The sequence below is a fragment of the Erythrolamprus reginae genome, chromosome 3, assembly GCF_031021105.1.
Source record: "Erythrolamprus reginae isolate rEryReg1 chromosome 3, rEryReg1.hap1, whole genome shotgun sequence".
NCBI classification, from domain to species: Eukaryota; Metazoa; Chordata; class Lepidosauria; order Squamata; family Dipsadidae; genus Erythrolamprus; species Erythrolamprus reginae.
The window spans coordinates 224,520,061-224,543,599 of record NC_091952.1 but is presented as its reverse complement, the minus strand read 5'-3'; the positions used below and the strand labels follow the sequence as shown (position 1 = coordinate 224,543,599).

Here is a 23,539-nt window from a genome sequence, read left to right as displayed (position 1 = left end):
AGGTGATTTCCAAGATCCCTTTCAATCCTTAGGTCTGATTCCATAAGCTGTAATAAAGTGGGATGGAATGGGAAAAGAAAAATGGGGTGTAAATAGTTCGTTAAACTTAAACCTGAATGTTCTAAGAACTGATAGTTTTAACCGAGAAAATAGTTTAGAATAAAATATTACACCTTTTTTCTCCAGCACCTTTTTAATTTTGAAACTCCAACTGAAACAAAATGTTACCGAAAAACACTCCAAAAATTTTCAACTAGGGTTTGTTTGCAAACAGCTCAGTTCCTGAAAATTAAGTGAATCTATTCCACGAAAGAACAGACTTGCACTTATTTAAAATTTATAGTATGTCACAGACATTATATTACCATTGCATACATCATGCATCACACATTACTTTACATGAAAAAGAGGTCTTACATATTTAAGTACTCTATGCAGTTTATTTTGAAAATCCAAGTTATTTCCTACTTAATACCAAGGTGATGGTACCGTTTTTCACTTTTTTAGGTGGCATATCTTGTTAGAAAATGCAAGTAAAGCAAGTTTCAATAAGTGGCTGGATTTCAACCTTGTTTCCATTTTCCTTCTTTCACCAGCTTTGATTATATTTGTGTTAAATTACAGAGCACGCAGCCAAGTTGTAATTATGTTCTTTATAAGCCAACACGCTTCATTTCTTTCCAGCTGAAAGCAAATTCCTTTATGAGGTATTTGATATGGTAATAAAGTCCCAACGGCCAGTTCCCCCGGCACAGTACGTCAGGCTGCGGCTTGTGCGCGCTGTGAACAAGACACCAGATCACAAGCCTGTAGAAGAGGCCAACATGCGGATAAAATGTGAAAGTGCACTCGTGTAAACAGATCGATGCGACTAATACTCAGGACAGGAGAGCTTTTGGATATAAAGACAAAGGCGTTGGGAAGGTTCAGACCCAAGCACGACGTCAGTGCGCGGCAAAAAAACAAATCCCCTCCCTTGTTTATGACTGCGAGGGAGTCTGTGGTAAAAGACGTGGCAGGCTCCGCACGCAGAGACAGACAAGAGACCCTTGTGGACGCAGACTTATGAGGTGTTTTTATCTTTGCACCACAGCGCAACGGAAACTGGTTGTGAGGGGGGGAGGAAGCAGCGGCCTTTTGGAAACACCTCCCGGGCGCCCCTTTTTTCTGCGCGAGGGGGGAAAAGAAGGCGGAGGAAGAGGAGGCGACGTCGGCAGCAACCTCGGCCGGCCCCCCTGCCAGCGCCGCCCAGCCGCCCCCAGCAGGCCGCGGAGGATCGACGCATCCTCGGCGTCCTCTCTATACCTCGCGCTCGCCGCCGTTTCGCCGCGCGCTTTTTTTGAGGCGTCTGAGCTTGAGTGACGGGCGGCCTCTCGTACCCGGCCGGCGGAGTGGGGAGGGGGGGGAGGGCTTGGCAGCGCTCTGGAATGGGGCGCCGCAGCTGTTGCTCTTGCTCCATCGCGGGACGTCCCTTCTGGCAAGGCCGCGATGTTTTTGGGCGCCGCTTAACCGCCGGGTAAAAAAAAAACCCCAACGACACCGCCGTCTGCGGCTGGCCGTGAAAGACAACCGCCCGCGCCTTCCTCAGCTGCGGCGGCAATGAGCGAGCGGCCGCGTCTTCCTCCAGCGAAGCCGGGAAGGCGCAGCCCGCCCTCGACCTTCGCCCGCTCCGCCGCTCCGAACTCGCTGTAGACGCCGGCCGGCTATGTGGAAATCCGGGGCCGCCGCGTTGCAGCTGCTCTCGCGGGCGACCAAGCACGCCTTCGCTCAGGGAGCCCGGCAAGACCTGAGCTGGCTGCAGCCTCTGGGAGCCGCGGGCGAGCCGGCGGAACTGGCCGGCAGAGGGCCGGCCGGCGAGCAGAACGGGCTGTACCACTGCCCTCCTCCGCCCCAACCTTCTTCTCAGGAACCGTCGGTGGAGCTCCTGCTCTGCCAGCTGCCCGACGTGGGACACGGCCTGGGGGAGAGCAGGACGTGGCACTGCTCGGGATGGCTGCTGGGCACCTGCTGGTGCAAGAGCTGCCTGAGCGTGTGCTTGCTGGCCCTGCTCTGCTTCGCCTCGCTCGCCTTGGTGCGCCAGTACCTGCGGGACCTGATGCTCTGGGCCGAGAGCTTGGACAGCCTGGCCGGCGTGCTCCTCTTCACCGTGGGCTTCATCGTGGTGTCCTTCCCTTGCGGCTGGGGCTACATCTTGCTCAACGTGGCCGCCGGCTATCTCTACGGCTTCGTGCTGGGCATGGGCCTCATGGTCCTGGGGGTCCTGATCGGCACCTTCATCTCCCACGTGGTTTGCAAGAGACTCCTGGCCCGGTGGGTGCTGGCTCGGATCCAGGGCAGCGAGAAGCTCAGCGCGGTCATCCGCGTGGTGGAAGGAGGAAGCGGCCTGAAGGTGGTGGCCTTGGCTAGACTTACCCCGATACCCTTTGGACTTCAAAATGCACTCTTCTCTGTGAGTAACTGTCAAGGAGTTCTTGATGCACCTTGTGTGAACAAGCTGGGGGTGAAATGCTCCTTCTTGAATCCAGTGTCAGATTCCAGCTTAGGGCTTAGCACCTTGCTACTTTCCAGGGGTCTTGTATTATAGGGGACTGGAGGTGCAAAAGGGTTGTAGGTATGCTTGGTTTAATGAAAAGAAGGACCAGGAGAGACATGATATCAGTGTTCCAATATCTCAAGGGTTGCCACAAATAAGAGGGTGCCAACTTATTCTCCAAAGCACCTGAGGTAGGACAAGAAGCAATGTGTGGAAACTAAACAAGGAGAGAAGCAACTTAGAACTAAGAAATTTCCTGACGGCTAGAACAATTGATCAGTGGAACAGCTTGCCTCCAGAAGTTGTGAATGCTCCAATACTGGAAGTTTTTTTAAAAAATGTTGGATAACCATTTGTCTGAAGTAGTGTAAGGTCTCCTGCCCAAGCAGGGGGTTTGACTAGAAGACCTCCAAGGTCCCTTCCAACTCTGTTGTTGTTACTATTATCTTCCATCAGCCCCATCTTCCACAGGATTGTGCACCTTTTGGTTCAGAAGAGCTCGATGGTGCAAGATTGGCTAGCCCACCAGTTCAGAACCAGTTACACGTCAAATAGGTTGCAAATAATTGGTTTATCAATCAATTGTAGAGGTAGGAAAAATTAGAACTTAGAAATTATGAGAATATATGTCCCCCCCACCCCCACGATAATGTTTTTGAAGAGTTCTTAAATCTGCATTGATTGTTCAAAAGAAGATCAATATAGCTCAGATATTCCCTGCAGATGCATGTAATGATAACCTACAATGGGAAAGTTTCCTTGAATGTAAGGGCACGGAGAAACAAGGGGAGAGTTGTTTTCCTTGTCTCAGATCTTTGTCAAATAGCACTACTTCCTGTGTAGCATACAGTAGTTTACTCCCCTGAGAGAGAAGACATTGCTAAATATTCTTGAATCTGGAAAATATAAAGCTGTGCTATTATTCAGAAGGAAATACAGGCAGAAAACAGATTTAGATTATGCTTTCTTGCTATCGGTTCTCTGCTTCTGATTATGATTGTGGTTTTTAACATTTTTACAACTCTGTTAGCATAACCTTCCTAACCAATGAGAGCAATACATATTTAGATTTTGGTAGACTGTTATTCTGCTTATTATTTCACTGTTTAGAAGACAGTATATGGCTTTTAAATTTGACATAACTTGACAGTCACAAAGGAGCTTCCAAAACAAGTCTGATGTAGGAGTTGTTTTAACATAAGAATCAGCTTGTCTCTCCTTTGCTTACAAGAAATTATGCTTAAAATCTGAATGCCAATTTTATCCTGGTTCTGTGATTTGAAGCTATCCATGTTATCATGCTTGTAGTGCAAAATGTGTTTTCATTTCTTTTTTTGGCTTAGTAAAAGGCCAATTCACAAACGGAGTGAATGTAAGTCATCAATCCAAGATTGTAATTGAGGGTAACGTTTTATACATATGTATTTCTGTTGCAAAGGAATAATCTTTTTTGCTATGTTGTAGCCTGGCAAATCTGTAGTTCTCTCAATACTAATAAGTTTCAAAATGTTGATATATGATTCAAATCATATTCACAAACGTCTCTCCTCAAAGCCCCATTAAACAGCTAAAAGACACTCAACCAAAATTAGAACAATAATAGATAAGCGTAAATGTGTCTGTCATTTTGTACAACCAGTTCAAAAGTAGACATTTTTAGTGCATTCTTCTTTGAAGTATCCAATAAAAATGGGGGGGGGGGGGGGAAGTTGAGTAAGTTTCATCCTGAAGTTATAAGTAACATACTTAATGTTCTATAGAATAGAACAGAACAGAACAGATTTTTTTATTGGCCAAGAATGATTGGATACACAAGGAATTTGTCTTGGTGCATATCCTCTCAATGTACATAAAATAAAAGATAAATTTGTCAAGAATCATAAAGTACAACACTTAATGATAGTCCAGGTACAAATAAGCAATCAAATCATATTAGGAACCAGTCAATATAAATTGTAAGGTTACAACAAAGGTACAGTTAGTGGGAAGAGATGGGGTGATGGGAATGATGAGAATAATAATAATAGTTCAGATTTAGTAAATAGTTTGACAGGTTTGCGATAATTATTTGTTTAGCAGAGTGATGGCGTTTGGGAACTCTTGTGTCTTGTTCTGGTGTGCAGTGCTCTTTAGTGCAGTGCTCTTTGGGTGGCTATTCAAACGGATGTCTATGTGCCCCCTCTATGTTGGTTGAGGCAGGCAGGATTCCCTTGAGTACCATTTGTTGGGGGTCAAGGGAAAGGGAGGGCTTTGCCTTCTCTTTCTATTCAAGATCCCCATGTACAATTGGTGGGCCACTGTGTGACACAGAATGCTGGACTCGATGGGCTTTGGCTTGATTCATCATGGCTCTTCTTATGTTCTTATATCATTTTGAGGGCAGGAGTTGAAACAGGATGTGAGGTGTCTATAAATATTTTCACCACCCTCTTTTTGACTTGTGCAGTATATACAGGTCCTCAGTGGAAGGCAGATTGGCAGCAATTGTTTTTTCTGCAGTTCTAATTATCCTCTGAAGTCTGCGTCTGTCTCATTGGGTTGAAGAACCAAACCAGACAATTATAGAGTTGCAGATGACAGACTCAGTAATTATTCTGTAGAACTGTATGAGCAGCTCCTTGGGCAGTTTGAGGTTTCTAAGTTGGCGCAGAAAGAACATCTTTGTTATGCTTTTTTTGATGACATTTTTGATATTAGGTGTTGATTTTAGATGTTGCAATATGGTTTAATTAATTAATTTAAGACTTATTCATTGATTTATGAATGTAGGATATTCCAATACTTTATTCCAAAGTACTTTAAAATAAATGAAAACACATTTCAATGATATTCGGGATTTTGAAATGCATCTAGAACAAAACGTTTTCAATAAAAAGTTGTTTTAATTAAAATATCCCACTGATCTTAGTTTTTAGACAAACCCAAATCCCCTTTGCAGCAATTCAGATTTAAACAAGGTAAATTAATTAAGTAATCCTGATTGCTTATTTGTACCTTATGACTATCATTAAGTGTTGTACCTTATGATTCTAGACAAATGTATCTTGTCTTTTTCTGTACACCTGAGAGCATATCCACCAAAGACAAATTCCTTGTGTGCTCTATTACTCTTGTTCAATATAGAATTCTATTCTATTCTAATCAAATTTAATTCAGTTCTCAATTAAACAATTATGTACAGTGGAGATCTAAAACTCAAGCCTCCTTTCCCAGAAGTCTTGCAAGTGTTGACACGCTGGTCTCACTTTCTGTTCTTTGAAAAATGACTTGCTCAAGCACATTGTCACCTAGCTTTCTTGTATGAAACCATTTATTTACCGTATTTTTGGAGTATAAGACGGAACTCCCCCCCCCCATAGGGTAGAAATGTCAGTGCATCTTATACACCGAATACAGAAATTTTTGGCCTGCAGAAGCCCCGCCCCTGCATCCCATTTTTGTGGAAAATGCACCCGTTTTTGAAAAAATAGGGTGCATAGAGGGTTTGAGAGGCATACAAAGTGCTCCTAGGGGCAGGGGCAAGGCAAAAACACTTTAGTTTTTGCAAAAAAAATGGGCAAAAACAGGCAATTTTTCACAAAAATGGGCGTTTTTGCCTTCCCCCCAACCATTAGGAGCACTCTGCAGGCTTCTCAAGCCCTCTGCCCAATCCATTTCTGAAAAAACAGGCAAAAAATGGGCCATTTTTTTGCAAAAACGGGCATTTTTGCCTTCCCTCAGCCCCAAGGAGCACTTTACAGGCCTCTCAAACCCTCTGCCCACCACATTTTTACAAATATATGGGTGAAAAATGGGCCATTTGCAAAAAATATGGGTGAAAAATGGGCCATTCCTTCAGTCCCAGGAGCAATATGTAGGATTCCCAAACACTTTTGCAAAAAACGGGGCATGGTGAGAGGCTTGCAGAGTGCTCCTGGGGGCTGGGGAAGATTAAAACTTTTCTTTCTTTCTTATCTCTTTGAAATCATAGTGCGTTTTATAATCCAAAGAATGTGGTAGTGCTCTCCCTAAATACAGTATTCCTAAATGGGAATATTGACTTAAATCTATCCATCCTTCAGTAATACTAATTTATAATAATAATATTTTCCTATAAACCCTTTAGGATTTTGCCTTTTGAGCTTCTCAGTCATCCAGATCATGGTTGACCCAAAGGTGCTTTCGGATCTTTAGGATTCAAACAGCTTTTAATAGTAAACTAAAATTTAAAAATTGACAAAATTCAAACTAAAAAAAGGAAGGCATATTGCCACAGGTAATTATTCTCAGGTAATTTAAACAATTTTTATACCAAGCCCAGCTGAGTGACCTTGGGCCAATCCATCTCTCAATTCAAGCCAAGGGCATCTTTTATTCAACTTCCTCAGGATATCTGGATGTGTGAGTAAATAATTCCAGTTGTAATTACCCTGCTGAGGGATTAAAATATTGCATATCAAGGAATATTGTGCCAGAATTTAAATTGGCATATCAAGGATTTTCCACATCCATTCAAATCTCCATTGTCAACTCCAGCTTTTCTGAGTAATTCTGATATTTTCTAAAATATCAAGCGGTAATCTAATATTATGTTAGGCTTGAAAAACGTTTATAAAACCATATTGCATAGAAATATAGATAATTAAAGGTAATATTGTCTGTATGGAGTAAAGAAACAATCTACTGAGAACTCTGCCTGGTATCAGGAAGGGCATTGGGCCTGTAAATGCTCTGCTCCATTGAGTCACCCGACTCTGCTCCTATTTAAGGGATTACAAAATCATAAAAAGGCAGTTATTGTCTGTAATCTGTATGAGGGTTGTAATGAAACAATTGGTACAAGTTATTGTAGCACAGTGAAAGCAAAATTCTTACCAGCTTCAAATCATAGTTATATGCACCACATTAAAGGATGCTGGCAAAATATTTTTTTTTAATTAAAAGAATTAATTGTAAACTTCAAACAGTACAGAATTAAGATACTCAAGGAGTTTTAACAATATTATTGGTAAAGGAGCATTTAGATCGCTGGTTCGTCTTCAGAAGAGCTTTATTATTTAAATTTATTAAATGTAAAAGTTTAACTGTAATTAAATGTAAAAGTATAATTTTGGCTTATTACATTTATGAAATGAATTATCTTTAAGCATTTATTAATTTGTTATATATGGAATTATAAATTGCAAAAGTTGTTATCCCTTATTTTTATTAGTTTGAAAGCTAGAAAGCTAGAAAAATAAAGCTCACAAGATCCTTGGCCTGATGGAATTATATATTTTGGGTCTATCAAAAGTAGATATGCCAGCCTCTAAGTAAAAAGGCAGCAGTAGACAAATCCACATCAAAAACTGGCCAAATATTAAAAAAAAACCTTTGCAAATCTACTGAAAAGGGGTTGTAAATGAAGAACTATCTATATTTGTTATTTAAAATAATGTATCAGTGCAAGAATATTCAATGATTGAATCAACACTAGTTGTGATTACTCTCACGTGTGTTTAGTCGTAGCCTAAGTTTGCACTCTTATCCACCTAACCTGGATATAAGCCAACTTAATAGCCTTCAGTACTGCATTGTAGAATTAGGAAATACAATAAAATAAGGTTTTAAATCCCAATTATTTAAGATACCTGCAATTTACAGCCATAAATGTAATTTGCAATGCCAGTTCTAGATATTTTTAGGAACTTTATATCCTAGTTATATACATTTGTAAATTTTCTATTTTTATAATAATTGTAATTAGCAAGCTATTAATTTAAACTGATATGATAAATTTGGAAAAGAAAGTTAAATATGTATCAGTTTAAAATGTACTGTACTGTATACCGGATTCCGAGTCTTCTATAATTAATTATTCACATATTTAATATGTATAAAATTAAATAATTTAATTAAATCAATTAAACCATAAATTGTAAGATAATCTACTAGATCTTGCAGTTTCTGATATAAAGATCCAGATAATTAGGAATATTCTGAAAATGCCCACTTTTAAGTCATTTTTAAAAAGTTTGTAAGTCTTTAGCAGACTTTACAGAATATCTTTATACCACAAAGAGGCAATAAGAAGTACTGGTCGAACTCGTGTGTGTGTGTGTGTGTGTGTGTGTATATTTCTGTCAAATTTTTTCTAGTCTCCCTTAATTTTCAAATTCAGCTAAACAATGTGACACATACACACACACACACACACACACACATCAGTGTTTTATATATATTATATCAGTAGTCACAAGCAGTATGCCCCTGTGTCAATGCTACATGACCTGCCTTGGTTGTCTGTTGACTTTCAAATGCAATTTAAGATGCTTATTATTTAGAAAGCTCTTGGCATAGACCCTGGATAACTGAGGAATTAGCTTTCTCCAAAGGTTTCTGTCTGCTTGGTACTCTCTAGCAGTGCTAAGATCCTCTCTATTGAACATATTGAATATTTTTTATTGTCCACATGTGGTTAGAAACACAAGGAATTTGTCTCTGTTGTATTATACACACACAAACATATACACACAGAGACATTCAAACACAAAGTGATGTCATGGATCATAAATCATAGTTACAATCATAAGTCATAATTTACAAATAACATATGATAAATCATAAGATACCAATTGAAGAACCAAATGGGACCAAAGAAGCATAACTTCTCTACCCTCTAACACACACACACACACACAGGGTTATGAATGGTGTCCTCTTAAGATCAGGCTCTGGTCCAAGCCCTGGGATTAATGCATGCAGTAGTTACCTATTACTGTTATGATTGTTTCTCTCCAGGCTGACTGTCTTGTGTCATGTTATATTTTATTTGTATTTTTATTCCACTTTTATTATTTTGATAAATAATTCAAGGTAGCAACTATATTTAATACTCCTTCCTCGTCCTGCCCTCGTCCCTCACAACAGCACTATGAGTGAGTTGGGCTGGGATAGAGTGGCTGGCCCAAAGCCACATAGCTGTCTTTCATGCCTAAGTTGGGACTAGATCTCACAGTCTTCCTGTTTCTAGACCAACAATTTAACCACTTAACCAAAGTGGTTTTTATAAAACTATTTGGCTTTTGTAAGTTGCCCTAAGCCTGCTGGAATGGGAAGTTATAACTTGCATACATACATATATCCCCCTACATTGTGTTTTTTTTTCTGCTAGAGGTACATTAACTTTGATTACCAAGTTTCAGAATTTGTAATGGAATATGAAAAAAGTGATACAAAGAAAAATCAATAATTAAATTAATAATTGTATTGAATTAATTACAATGACTCTAATGATTATTTAGAGTTTTATGTTAAGTGATCTTATCTTTGATAATATAAACATATTTATTTCATACCAAGAATGGCTACAGATTCTGATGCCGTAAAATTGCATAATATACTTATTTCTACATGGAACTAAATATCCAGTTCCAAACATTTTTGCAAAAAGCTTATGTATTTTGAAATAAGAAATTAAGTATATTATTTCTTGAAAATTTAAAACATCTGATTTACATCAAAGTGATTTAACCGATCTTGGACAAATAGCAGCAAATCACAAAAAGTGATTTAACTGATCTTGGACAAATAGATCTTGACAAAAGAAAGAATATCATACTTTCTGTGTGTAAATAGATTTGGTATACTTGTTAATCTTCCAAACAGGGGGGAAAAATGAAACCCCACCCCCAGCCCCCACAAAAGATGGGCTGCCCACAGACCAGCACTGACTGAAATTTGTTTGGCCATTGTGACATCACCGGCTGGTCATTACCAGTTCCAGCAGTCCAAATTGGGAGGAACCCATCCCTGGTGGGAACCTAGCCATTAAAATTTTCCTGTGTTTTAAGGAAAATTGAGGTTTTAAGGAATTAAAAAAATAACTATGTGTACTGTAGGATTTAAATTAGTTTCCTAGATTAAGAAAGTGCAAGATCATATTGTTTATTTTGAATAGTAGCAGTCAAAAAGAGATGTAGGGTAAGAATGGATGCTGTACCATCTTTGACGCAAAGCAAACAAGCTTATGTGAAGAATGGCACAGTACCATCAAACTCTTGCTCACATCACAAATATCTTCTTGAATACCCTGCAGGCTTAAGCGTTTGCTCCAGAAAAAGCAGCCACAGCAGTTTTTATTTCAATTTAATAATCACATGCAAAAAGAAAAAAGAAAAATGTACCAAGTATCATAAAATGGTACAGTCTTTAAATAAATAATCCCATAATGAAAAAATTATAAAATTATATGATAGAATGGCATCAGCATTAAATAAGAGACAGCAGATCAAAATACAGGTGTAAATGTAAGCTTTATATTTCATCCACTAAAACATATCACAATAAAGAAGAGAATTCTGTAGAGCTACAGCTAAAAAATTTCCATTCTGAGTATGTTACCATGATGCTTCTTTCTGGGCTGGCATGTACAAAAGGCGTTTATAATGAATGAAAAATCTTTCTAAAAGTATCTTTCTTTGCTTTGTGATCCAGGATATGCTCCAGCGTGAAATTACTATCTAGCTTTGGCAAACAGTTCTTTATCTTTCTGAATGAACATAAAATGGACAAATTTTTGTTTAAGCATAGTCAGATGCTTCTCTCTCCCCGCCCCATCTCTTGAAATGTAGGATTGTTAAATTGCTGTCATTTCAGCAGGAGTGAAAAAACTGATCAGACTTGCTTGTCTAATGAATAATTTATATCTATTCTTTTTGCTTAGATCACAGATCTTTCACTACCAAACTACCTGATGGCTTCTTCCATTGGATTACTTCCAACTCAACTTTTAAACTCCTACCTGGGAACTACCTTGAGGACTATGGAAGATGTTATTGCAGAACAAAGTGTTAGCGGTTATTTCATTTTTAGTTTTCAGGTAAATTTTTCCGGCCTCACTCAGCAATTAATATTCTCATAGCATTTTAGGTTAACTTTTATAAATTGGTGCATCTGTATGGTACCCTCTTGCTATTTGGGGCTGGAACTTCCATAATCTCTTACCCTGACTACATTGATGGAATTTAGGGGGGTGGGGGGTGGGTGGCATGATTATTTTATTGTTTTTCACACCTTACAGAGATTCCAATTTACATACCTCATTAAAATATCAAATGCCAAATTCTTAATCAAATTAATCAAATTTTTCTAATTATTTATCCAATTATTTATGGTATATATCATTCATCCTGTGCTACCTCCTTTCCAAATGCTATCATCCGGATTTTAGATAATGTTCTTCACTTTCATTCATATTTAAAGTGCTAAATTTCTCTTGGCTATTTGCTATTTTTTATAACTGTGCCATTGTGCTTCAATCCCTTTCTAGCATTCTTAGAAAACACATTCCTAAATATGTAGCACATTGTCTATCCTTACTGAAAGTATTTATCTAATCTCCTATAGTGTTTTGTGGAATTTACTCCTTCATTATAAGTGTTGTTAAGCATATTCAATCCAATCCTTCCATGAATAGAAGTTTCTCAGTCCATCTGAATATCCTGCCTTAACAGAAAGGCTAATTCCTAAATTTTGATTGAAATGTTTCCTAAATGCTTGGCGAGAAAAAAACGATTCGGCCCATTCTAGAAGCCATTGTATTTAAATAATGCTTTAATTGAAGCAAGCTTCTGGATTAAGAAGATTTTCAGATATTTGCTTTGGAACCAAATGCAATGGCTTATCAGTTAAATAAATAGCTCCCTTTCATATTTGTTAACTGTAATTGATAATAGTTGGCAGTTTTGTTATTTTCCTCAAACCCAAAGTTACAATAGTAGGGCTTTTATTTATTTTGACAAAGCTTTTAAAGCAATATTTTCTTAGTGTTAGCATATATGGCAAAACTGTATGGCAGTAACTTACATTTTTAATAAGTTGGACATTTCTTCTATAAGTACATGTATAGGTAAAACTGTAAGAACAAATACATAATAAAATGTTGGGAGCAGTTTCCTATTACATTCCATATTACAGATAGTCCTTGACTAATGACCATATTTGGGACCACAATTCCCATTTTAAATTGTTACAGGTTGAGTCATCACATGACCTGACCAATTTTATGACTTCTTATTTTGGTCATAAGTCAAGTTATGCAATCATAAGTCAACTTACTCAGTTATAAGTTCAATTCCAGTTTAATCAATAGCAAATTGAATAACATGATTGTGGGACACTGCAACTAATTGGAAATGTGAGCCTATTGCTAAATTGCAATCATGTGACTACAGGAGCAGGGTGATTGTCATAAATTTGAATTTAGATTGTAACTGACATTTTTGTAAGCCATTGTGAATTTGAACATCATTAAGGGCTTCCTATATTGGCTTTTAAAAGTCATTTTCTATGTGATCCTTGGCAGCGCTTAGGTTTGGTGAAGAATGAGACACTTAGGGAACCTTTGCAGTCAGGTAAAAATATGAGATTGACAGAAAATATTTGCGTGCAAAATGCATAATTCATTAATTAGACTTTCCAAACTAGCATCCTCCAAATTAGAAATTACATAATCTCAGCCCATGCCAAGTTGGAAAAAATATGTTACTTACTTTTGAATTTATAACACAATAGTTAGTCAGATGTTTTATCTGAATTTTTGGCACAGAGTACTGAAATATTAGTATGTGTGGTGAATGATTCTTAGGAACAACAGTAGTTCAGCATGAAATGTGCAAGTCTTTCTAAATATTTTTTTCCAAGTGAAAGAATTAGGGGTAGTGATTTCTGGCAGTCTCAAAATGGGTGAACAGTGTGGTCAGGCGATAGGGAAAGCAAGTAGAATGCTTGGCTGGGTAGCTAGAGGTATAACAAGCAGGAAGAGGGAGATTGTGATACCGCTGTATAGAGCCCTAGTGAGACCACATTTGGAATACTGTGTTCATTTCTGGAGACCTCACCTACAAAAAGATATTGATAAAATTGAATGGGTTCAAAGACGGGCTACAAAAATGGTGGAAGGTCTTAAGCATAAAACGTATCAGGAAAGACTTGGTCTGGAGGACAGAAGGGAAAGGGGGGACATGATTGAAACATTTAAATATGTTAAAGGGTTAAATAAGGTTAAGGAGGGAAGTGTTTTTAATAGGAAAGTGAACACAAGAACACGGGGGCACAATCTGAGGTCAGAAGCAATGTGAGAAAATATTATTTTACTGAAAGAGTAGTAGATGCTCGGAACAAACTTCTAGCAGACATAGTTGGTAAATCCACAGTAACTGAATTTAAACATGCCTGGGATAAACATATATCCACCCTAAGATAAAATACCGGAAATAGTATAAGGGCGGACTAGATGGACCATGAGGTCTTTTTCTGCCATCAATCTTCTATGTTTCTATGTTTCTAAGTTAAATCAATATATGGCTTCTGTGAAAAGATAATGTTACGCTGTTGAAACAAATTTTATTTGTATTCTGTAATGAGATACAGAATGTCTTTTGAAATGCCATTAATATTTTAGTATTTGTGAGCTGTAAAAATGCCAAGACCACTCTTTAGACCTGTTGTTTGTTTTGCTTGTTTATTTGTTTAAGCCAGTGTTTCCCAACCTTGGCAACTTGAAGATATTTGGACTTCAACTCCCAGAATTCCCCAGTCAGTGAATGCTGGCTGGGGACTTCTGGGAGTTGAAGTCCAAATATTTTCAAGTTGCCAAGGTTGGGAAACACTGGTTTAAGCCTTAATTGCCTAGTGACTTCGTGGTAGAAATGAAATTCAAACCAGTACACAGTAATTTACAGCTCTTCTTTTCTTTATCACATTATATCTAGCTGTAAATTTTGTTAAATTAATTAGACATGGGATATAATTTTTTTAAATTTTTTCATCTAAATTAAAATTATTTATCTATCTATCTATCTATCTATCTATCTATCTATCATCTATCTATCTATCTATCTATCTATCTATCTATCTATCTATCTATCTATCTATCTATCTAATCTATCTATCTATCATCATCTATCTATCTATCTAATCTATCTATCTATCTATCTATCTATCTATCTATCTATCTATCTATCTATCTATCATCTATCTATCTATCATCTATCTATCTATCTATCTATCTATCTATCTATCTATCTATCTATCTATCTATCTATCTATCTAATTAGATTTGTATGCCACCCCTCTCCATAAACTCGGGGCGGCTAACAACAATAATGAAACAACATGTAACAAATCTAATATTTAAAATAATTTTAAAAATCCTTATTTAAAAAACCAAACATACACACAAGCATACAATGCATAAATTGTATAGGCTTAGGGGGAAGGGAATATCTCAGTTCCCCCATGCCTGACGACAAAGGTGGATTTTAAGGAGCTTACGAAAGGCGAGGAGGGTGGGGGCAATTCTGATCTCTGGGAGGAGTTGGTTCTAGAGGGTCGGGGCCACCACAGAGAAGGCTCTTCCCCTGGGTCCCGCCAAACAAAATTGTTTAGTCGATGGGACCCGGAGAAGGCCAACTCTGGAACCTAACTGGGATTCGTGCGGCAGAAGGCGGTCCCGGAGATATTATTTATTTCCTACTCTTAGAGTGTTGATAAAGATTGGCCATGTATCTATATAAAAGACATAATTAATTGTATGCCTTTTGTCAGTGGTTCCCAAGAGCAATCTTCAATATTGACACAGATAGTCCTCAACTTATTACTACATTTAAGCCCAAAATTTCTGTTGCTAAGTAAGACATATATTAAATTAGTTTTGTCTCATTTTATGACTTTCCTTGCCACAGTTATTAAATGAATTAGCGCAATTGTTAAATTATGAAAACATGGTGGCTAAATGAATCTGGATTTCCCTTTGACTTTAAGCACTTAGACTTATATACTGCTTCATAGTGTTTTTACAGCCCTCTATAAGCAGTTTACAGAGTTAGCATATTATCCCCAACCATCTGGGTCCTCATTTTACCCACCATGGAAGGATGAGTCAACCTTGAGCAACTGGTGTCAGCTGAAGTAGCCTACAGTATTGCACTTTAACCACTGCACCACCTCAGCTCGACTCCGAAGGTCACAAAAGGTCACATGATCCTAGGCCTCTGCAACTGGGTTAGGGTTCTAAGTAACATACCCATAGCAAAAAAATTCTGAAGCAGTCAATTTCCTCAAAGAATAGGTTTATTGGTTTATTGTGTCAATTGGCACAGCCTGGTAAAAACCAACTCTGAATTCCTACAGTTTTCACTTAATTAAAATTTTGTCACTTGCTCAAAATAATCAGTCACTTGGTACAGTCAGGATACTGTCCTATTGCTAGGTGACTCGAGTCTCCTCCTTCTGAGCACTTGGAAGAATTCCTTGGTTCCCAAAAGAAAGTATTTTGCTTTGACTACAACACCCCAACTATCTCTATTCCCCCCTCCCTTTTCCTCTTCTGCAATGTGTCATCACTAAAGTCTCAAAATGGCCTCCATCAGGCCAACTTCAGGGCTGACAGGCAGCCCCCTTTAATTAAAAAAGAGTTCCTGGAAGAAGACAAAAAAGAACACCAATAGGTTAATTAAACACAAGCTTGACAAACTCTCATAAATATAGGTCAGTTGCCAAGCGTCTGAATTTTGATCACATGACTGGGGATGTCATTAAAAACTGGTAATACTGTAATTCACGTTTCTCAGTGCCATTGTAACTTCAAATGACTGCTAAATCAACTGTTGTAAGTCAAGGACTACCTGTATTTTGATTCTCAATCTTTAAAAAAATATTTTTTATTGATTATATGCATTAGAAAAAGATGAACAAACATTAAAAAAAAAGGCAATACATACAGTGGGAGAAAAAAGTATTTAGACAGACACCAGTTGTACAAGTTCTCCCACTTAAAAAGATGAGGGAGGCCTGTAATTGACATCATAGATAGACCTCAACCATGAGAGACAACATGAGAAAACACATCCAGAAAATCACATTGTCTGATTTTTAATGAATTTCTTTGCAAATTATGGTGGAAAATAAGTATTTGGTCACCTACAAACAAGCAAGATCTGTAACAACTTCTTTAAGAGGTTCCTCTGTCCTCTACTCATTATCTGTAGAAATGGCACCTCTTTGAATTTGTTATCAGTATAAAAGACACCTGTCCAGAACCTCAAACTGTCACACTCCAAACTCCACTATGGTGAAGACCAAAGAGTTGTCGAAGGACACCAGAAACAAAATTGTAGCCCTGCGCCAGGCTGGGAAGACTGAATCTGCAATAGGCAAGCAGCTTGGTGTGAAGAAATCAACTCTGGGAGCAATAATTTGAAAATGGAAGACATAGAAGACCACTGATAATCTCCCTTGATCTGGGACTACACGCAAGATCTTATCCCATTGGGTCAAAATGATCACAAAAATGGTGAGCAAAAATCCCAGACCCACACGGGGGAACCTAGTGAATGACCTGCAGAGAGCTGGGACCAATGTAACAAAGGCTACCATCAGTAACACACCACGCTGCCAGGGACTCAAGATTCTGCAGTGCCAGACGTGTCCCCCTGCTTAAGCCAGTACATGTCTGGGCATGTCTGAAGTTTGCTAGAGAGCATTTGGATGATCCAGAAGAGTATTGGGAGAATGTCATATGGTTAGATGAAACCAAAGTAGAACTGTTTGGTAGAAACACAACTCATCGTGTTTGGAGGAGGAAGACTGCTGAGTTGCATCCAAAGAACACCATATCTACTGTGAAGCATGTAGGTGGCAACATATTTTGGGGCGGTTTCTCTGCAAAGGGACCAGGATGACTGATCCAGGTACACGAAAGAATAAATGGGGCCATGTATTGTGAGATTTTCTGTGCAAACCACCTTCCATCAGCAAGGGCACTGAAGATGAAACATGGCTGGATCTTTCAGCATGACAATGATCCCAAATACACCACCAGGGCAACAAAGGAGTAAGAAGCATTTTAAGGTCCTGGAGTGGCCTAGCCAGTCTCCAGATCTCAACCTTATAAAAAACTTTTGGAGGGAGTTGAAAGTTCATGTTGCCCAACGACAACCCCAAAACATCACTGCTCTTGAGGAGATCTGCATGGAAGAATGGGCCAACATATCAGCAACAGTGTGTGCCAACCTTGTGAGGACTTACAGAAAATGTTTGACCTCTGTCATTGCCAACAAAGGATATACAGTGATCCCCGGAGAATTGCGATCCCGATCATTGCGAAACGGCTATATGGCGATTTTTGAACCCGGAAGTAAAAACACCATCTGCGCATGCGCGCCCTTTTTTCTATGGGCACGCATGCGTAGATGGCGCCGGGCAGATCAGCTGCTGGGCGGCTTCCCTGGGTCTTCCCCCTCTTGCTGGCGGGAGGGCGAGCGGCGGGCATCAGCGAGGAGTTTCCCCACCGCCCACGCAAACTCCTCGCTGCCGCTCGCCCGCCCTTCGCCCGCCCACGCCCTTCGCTCGCGCTGCGAGCGAACGGCTTGTCCGCCGCCTGCCTGCCCGCCCGCCCTTCGCCCGCCCATGCCCTTCGCTCGCGCCGCTTCCCAGCTGAGTCCTGAAGCGAATTCGCTTCAGGACTCAGCTGGGAAGCGGCGCGAGCGAGCGGCGCGAGCGAACGGCTTGTCCGCCGCCTGCCTGCCCGCGCGCCCGCCCTTCGCCCACCCACGCCGTTCGCTCGCACCGCTTCCCAGCTGAGTCCTGAAGCGAATTCGCTTCAGGACTCAGCTGGGAAGTGGCGCGAGCGAACGGCGCGAGCGAACGGCGTGGGCGGGCGAAGGGCGGGCGAGCGGCAGTGAGGAGTTTGCGTGGGCGGTGGGGAAACCCCAGCGCCGCTTCCCAGCTGAGTCCCCTTCCCAGGAACCCCAATCTTCGGCCCCTCGCTAGCGCTGCGGAAGTAAAAACACCATCTGCGCATGCGCAGATGGTGTTTTTACTTCCGCAGCACTACTTCGCGAAAACCCGATCATTGCTAGGGGTCCTGGAACGGAACCCTCGCAATGATCGGGGGATCACTGTATAACAAAGTATTGAGATGAACTTTTGTTGTTGACCAAATATTATTTTCCACCATAATTTGGAAATAAATTCATTAAAAATCAGACAATGTGATGTTCTGGATGTATTTTCTCATGTTGTCTCTCATGATTGAGGTCTACCTATGATATCAATTGCAGGCCTCTCTCATCTTTTTAAGTGGGAGAACTTGCACAATTGGTGTCTGACTAAATACTTTCCCCCCCACTGTATATACCTCTAAGGTCATCTTACAGTACGTTATCTTGACAATCAATTTTTGCTTATATATAATTTACTACATATGCTATATTTTCATCACCATTATTGTCTAACTATACTCTCAATCTTCTTTGGTAATTTGTGGGCACATGATGACTAATTGCAGTAAAAAAAGCCACTTTAAAAAAATCACTTGATGTACTTTAAATATTTTTATATCCATATTTGCAGCTGAAAATATTAAACAAGGCAATTTTATCTGCTTCATTCACAGATTGTAATAAGTATAGGCCTCATGTTCTATGTTGTCCACCGAGCTCAAATGGAGTTGAATGCAGCCATAGTTGCATGTGAAATTGAAATGAAGACATCACTTGTGAAAAGCAGTCAGATCAGCAGCAACAATTCAACATCTTGCAATAAGAGGACACTTGCATTTTCTGGAGGAGGAATCAACATTGTGTGACTTCCTCTCATTTTCTGCAGTATTATCTTAGGTTTGTGAAACTAGGTCACTTAATTTGTTGCTGACGACTGCTGGACTTTTCAGCAAAACTTACAATCCAAGTGGCTGGAAGATGTACTGTGATAAGAAGTACGTGGCAGTTTTTATATAGTAAACTGGCTAAATTTTTGTAGGGTTCAGTAGTAACTGTAAACATAGATGCAAATCTGGCTGCACTTTTGTCTTTATTATCATGACTTATAGTCTGCACTTTAGACTTTGGTGTTTGCTTTTATAAACTGAAGAATACCCTCATACATTTTTCTTTCTGCTTAGCATTATTTATAAGACTGACTAATAAATGGTAGATATTTAATACTTACAAAAATGTAAAGTATGCAACTTCATGTGCAGAACTCTTCAAAATGTGTTTTTGAAACTCAGTGAAACCTTGATTTAACAGTGCAGTTTGAAGAATGGACTTTGCTCCTTCTGAATGCCCATGGAAATTCTAATTACATCATTCTTGGTGATTTAGCTATACTCTACTGACATAAATGATGTAATACTTGTAGAAAATTACAGGCCTCGGTTAGATTACCTTGGATGGAAAATTCTTGTCCATTAATTGGGAAAAAATCCAGAGAGAAACTGACTTACTGCATCCAAAGTCCATTGAACAGGTATCCACTAAATTGAGGTTTCACTGTATTTCTGGAAAATACAAACTTTTTTCAGAATTGAGAACAATCAATGCAGGAAAATCCCATTTTTCATAGCTGGGAGGATAAGATGAGCACTTCCTCATGAGAAAGCTCTTCTGGAATCCAGAGTAATTTTCTTGTTTGCAACAGGTTAAAGGACATTCCCACACTTCTCTGGGGTTAACTGCTTAAAAAGGGGGGGATAAAGTTTTTGCTATTTTGGGAACTATTTGGTTTCCTTACCTTGTTTTGTTAAAAAATCTGAGAATTGAGAAAGAGAAAATTCCTTACATAAATCTTTAGTTGAATGTATTTTTGTAAGCCTCTGAAGTGTTCTGGAGCCATCATAAATGTTCATATAAGTTCAAATCCTACATTGTGGGACTGAAGTGCTCTTATATAACATGTTAAGTTATACTGTATAATATGCAAAGTGAAAGAGAAACTACAAAGTACTTACAGATTGTGGAAAAGAATAGTGCGAAAGAGAATTTGCAGGTGAAATGCAAATCTTTGAAGGAATTTATCTTTGTGGTTAACAACAAAAGGGCTCTTCCACTGTTTCTAACTAGCTGTGAAAAGATTTTAGGAAATTACATCAGATTTGCTTCGTTCTGCATTCTGTAACATGAGCAAAATAGGTGGAATAAACCTTTCTGAAAGCATAATGATAATAATTAATCATGTGGCCTTTATTTTTTAGAGAACATTTTTTTCTTTTTTCTTTTCTTTTTTGAAAAGCTTTAAAAATCCACACAATTCCTCCCTGCATATGTTTTTTTAATTATAAAATAATGCTCATATAAGTTTTCTGCAGTATTTTAAAATTTGTATCTAAGAAGTTGTGTCTCTTTCTTTTTCTTTCTTTCTAAAAAATAAGAAAAAATAGATTTTCCATCTTTAAAACATTGACTAGGAAATGGCAGAAATGTCTTGAGGCTCAGGAATCTCTAAACATTTTAAAAAGAAAATTTCATAATTCATGTTGAATTCTCTTTGGAAAATCACTAACTTTGTCCTTGAATGAACTGGGATAAGCATAAAATGCTTATGTGTATTCATATCATAATTCTTTATAGATTGCATATTTGTATGCCTGAATGAGAATTCACAAAGACACTTCATTCAGAACTTTGAATTCAATTTCATTTTTGTCTAAACAATAGAGTCCATTTCTGGGCTCTTACACTTTTGCAATATCCCTTCCATTTCCTCCTAGTGTTTTGTCATGATTCAATGATCTGTGAAAGTTATAGACTTTTAACTACAATACAAAATTTGGCCATTGACTTCAACAAGTTTAATTTTGTTGAGGCAAATCGTTTTAAAATTAATTGTGCGGAATAATCTTCTGCTCATACTCTACCATATTTGTTAAATAGTTGAATAGGTAACTATGCCATATCCCCGTATAGCTTAAAATAACCAAATATTTCAAATTTAGTGATAAATATGGAACTATTGGCAAGACCTTGTTTGGGAAATTTGGTGTTGTTCTACAGTTGAATTGTTTTTGTTACTTGAAAATTGGAAGTTTGCCTATTCTTTTATGACACTTTGATCGTGAATAATTGCTGATCCCTTTATTACCGTGGCTTTCATTTGAAAAATAATACCAATAGGCACTGTAACTTTGATGTTACTTCACCCAAGATTTTATCAATATTTGTTATTCTGTGATCTCCTTTGTTAACAACAATAAAGGAATCTTTGTAAAGCTATATTTTTTTCGAGTTTTATTTGCACTGTGTTTTCAAATTTATTGTTCAAGGATTTTGAAATTGAATCCTTTTAAAGTTTTGACATGCAGTGTGGCATTTATGTTCAAGAATGAATTATTATTATTTCTTGCATTACATTTCTGCCCATTTTACCCATGTGACTGTGCGACTCACAACAGGTAAAAAACAATCCAATAACACTAATTTTAAAAACGAATATATAAACACATAAAAACTATATGCAATTTCAAAAACAGAGAATTAAAAGCAGTGGCAGATTTCATTTTACATGACTTAGTCATTGCAAAACTCCTTACTATTGCTAGACCCTAGAAATAACAGCAGAGCCATATCTTTACACCCTTAGCAGGTTGGGGCTAACCTAAGGTCCATGGCAGAAAAAGGCCTCTTCTTAGGTCCTGCCAGATGGACCTTAGAGATGGCATCCATAATATATTTCTTCTGCTGGTCCTGATAAAATGGGGGTAGGCAGTCATTCAAACCAGAATCCTGCATATGGAATCATATAAGTCATAATGAGCAGCTTGAAGAGAATACTGTCAGCCAATGCGGATTGCAGAACCAGAGGTATAATGCGGGCTAATTGAGGAATGCGCACAATTGCCCATGTTGCCAAATTCTATACAACTGCAACTTCTATATATGGTTCAAGAATTCCACCCCATTCAGAATCAAAGTTGCTGCATCTTGCTAGGGTTGAGTCAAAGCTAGTTGTTCCCCATTCAGAACCCTGCAGCCTTGAGACACTAGAACAGGACCCCAACAACACTGCTCAATTTGCCAAGGATAATAGGTACAAACCTGGACATCAACATACTGATAATGCCTCACCTCATGGCAATGTATGACCTTATCTAGCTTTTTCATAAAGATGTTAAATCAGCGGTTCTCAACCTGGGGATTGGGACCCCTTTGGGGGTCGAACGACCGTTTCACAGGGGTGGCCTAAGACCATGGGAAAAGATAAATTTCCTATGGTACTAGGAACTAAAGCTTCTATTCTGGCACTTTGGAACATACTTTTATAATCTGACCAATCAGGCGTTTACATTGGGGTGTTCCTCTGACCTTCCTGACAATCAGCTTAAAGCTCTGTTGGGAGAATTGACACTAGACGTAGGGTTGGGGGTCACCACAATATGAGGAACTGTATTAAAGGGTTGCAGCATTAGAAAGGTTGAAAACCACTGTATTAAAGAGTACTGGAGAAAGTATTAAAACCTTAAGGACCACCACTGCCAGAGGAAGGAGGAGAACCAGCAGAAACAGTGCTGCCCAACCCCAATTCTCAAAACTGGTCGAGAAGGATATGATTTGTTGGGATTTTCGGAAAACTTTCAATCTGGCGGAGAGGAAGGCTGAAGCATGGAATTAGTCTGGAGGAACTGTGCAACCACGAAAGGGCTAAGACCAACCTACAAGCCAAATTCCTTGGAGCCTTAACTATTTCCAGGAAAAGACTGCCAGCCTGGGGAGATTCCTGTATTATAGGCAAAATAGCTTGAACTTTGCACATAGGGATTTGGTTTAAAACAGTTTAAATAATCCAAATAATCCAAACAGGTTAAATAATCCAATTCATCCAGGGTCCTCTGAACCTGATGCATGATTACCTTCTTCACAAAATTCTCTACAGGAAGACATGGAAAAAAAAAAGTCCATTATAGTTGGGTTTAGTCAACTACCTTCTTAGAAGATGAGCAATAAATCCCTCCCTCAAGGAAGAATCAACCACACTAGAATGTATGGTATGTTTGTGTGTATGTTTGGTTTTTATAATAAGGGTTTTTAGTTGTTTTATTAAATTCTGTTGTTACGTGTTGTTTTTAATCATTGTTGTTAGCCGCCCCGAGTTTGCGGAGAGGGGCGGCATACAAATCCAAATAATAATACTAATACTAATACTAATAATAATAATAATAATAACCCCACCACAGGTTCTCCCAGAAGGCTTTCACCAAGCATGATAGCC

The 23,539-nt window shown here is 38.8% G+C and overlaps 1 protein-coding gene across 1 annotated transcript; it reads left to right on the top strand.

Annotated features, from left to right (window-relative positions):
• Window positions 1–984: 984 nt before the first annotated feature.
• On the top strand, window positions 985–21,546 carry TMEM64 (transmembrane protein 64). The gene is made up of 3 exons (XM_070748027.1): window positions 985–2,449; window positions 11,217–11,372; window positions 18,951–21,546. Exons 1-3 carry the CDS (start codon window positions 1,706–1,708, stop codon window positions 19,140–19,142), a joined length of 1,092 nt encoding a protein of 363 aa, XP_070604128.1. The 5' UTR covers window positions 985–1,705; the 3' UTR covers window positions 19,143–21,546.
• Window positions 21,547–23,539: the final 1,993 nt, after the last annotated feature.

Coding starts and splice junctions, on each gene's coding strand:
- TMEM64 (XM_070748027.1), top strand. CDS start 1,706: ATGTGGAAATCCGGGGCCGCCGCGTTGCAGCTGCTCTCGCGGGCGACC. Junction 2,450..11,216: donor TTCAAAATGCACTCTTCTCT/GTGAGTAACTGT, acceptor CTTTTTGCTTAG/ATCACAGATCTTTCACTACC. Junction 11,373..18,950: donor ATTTCATTTTTAGTTTTCAG/GTAAATTTTTCC, acceptor CTTCATTCACAG/ATTGTAATAAGTATAGGCCT.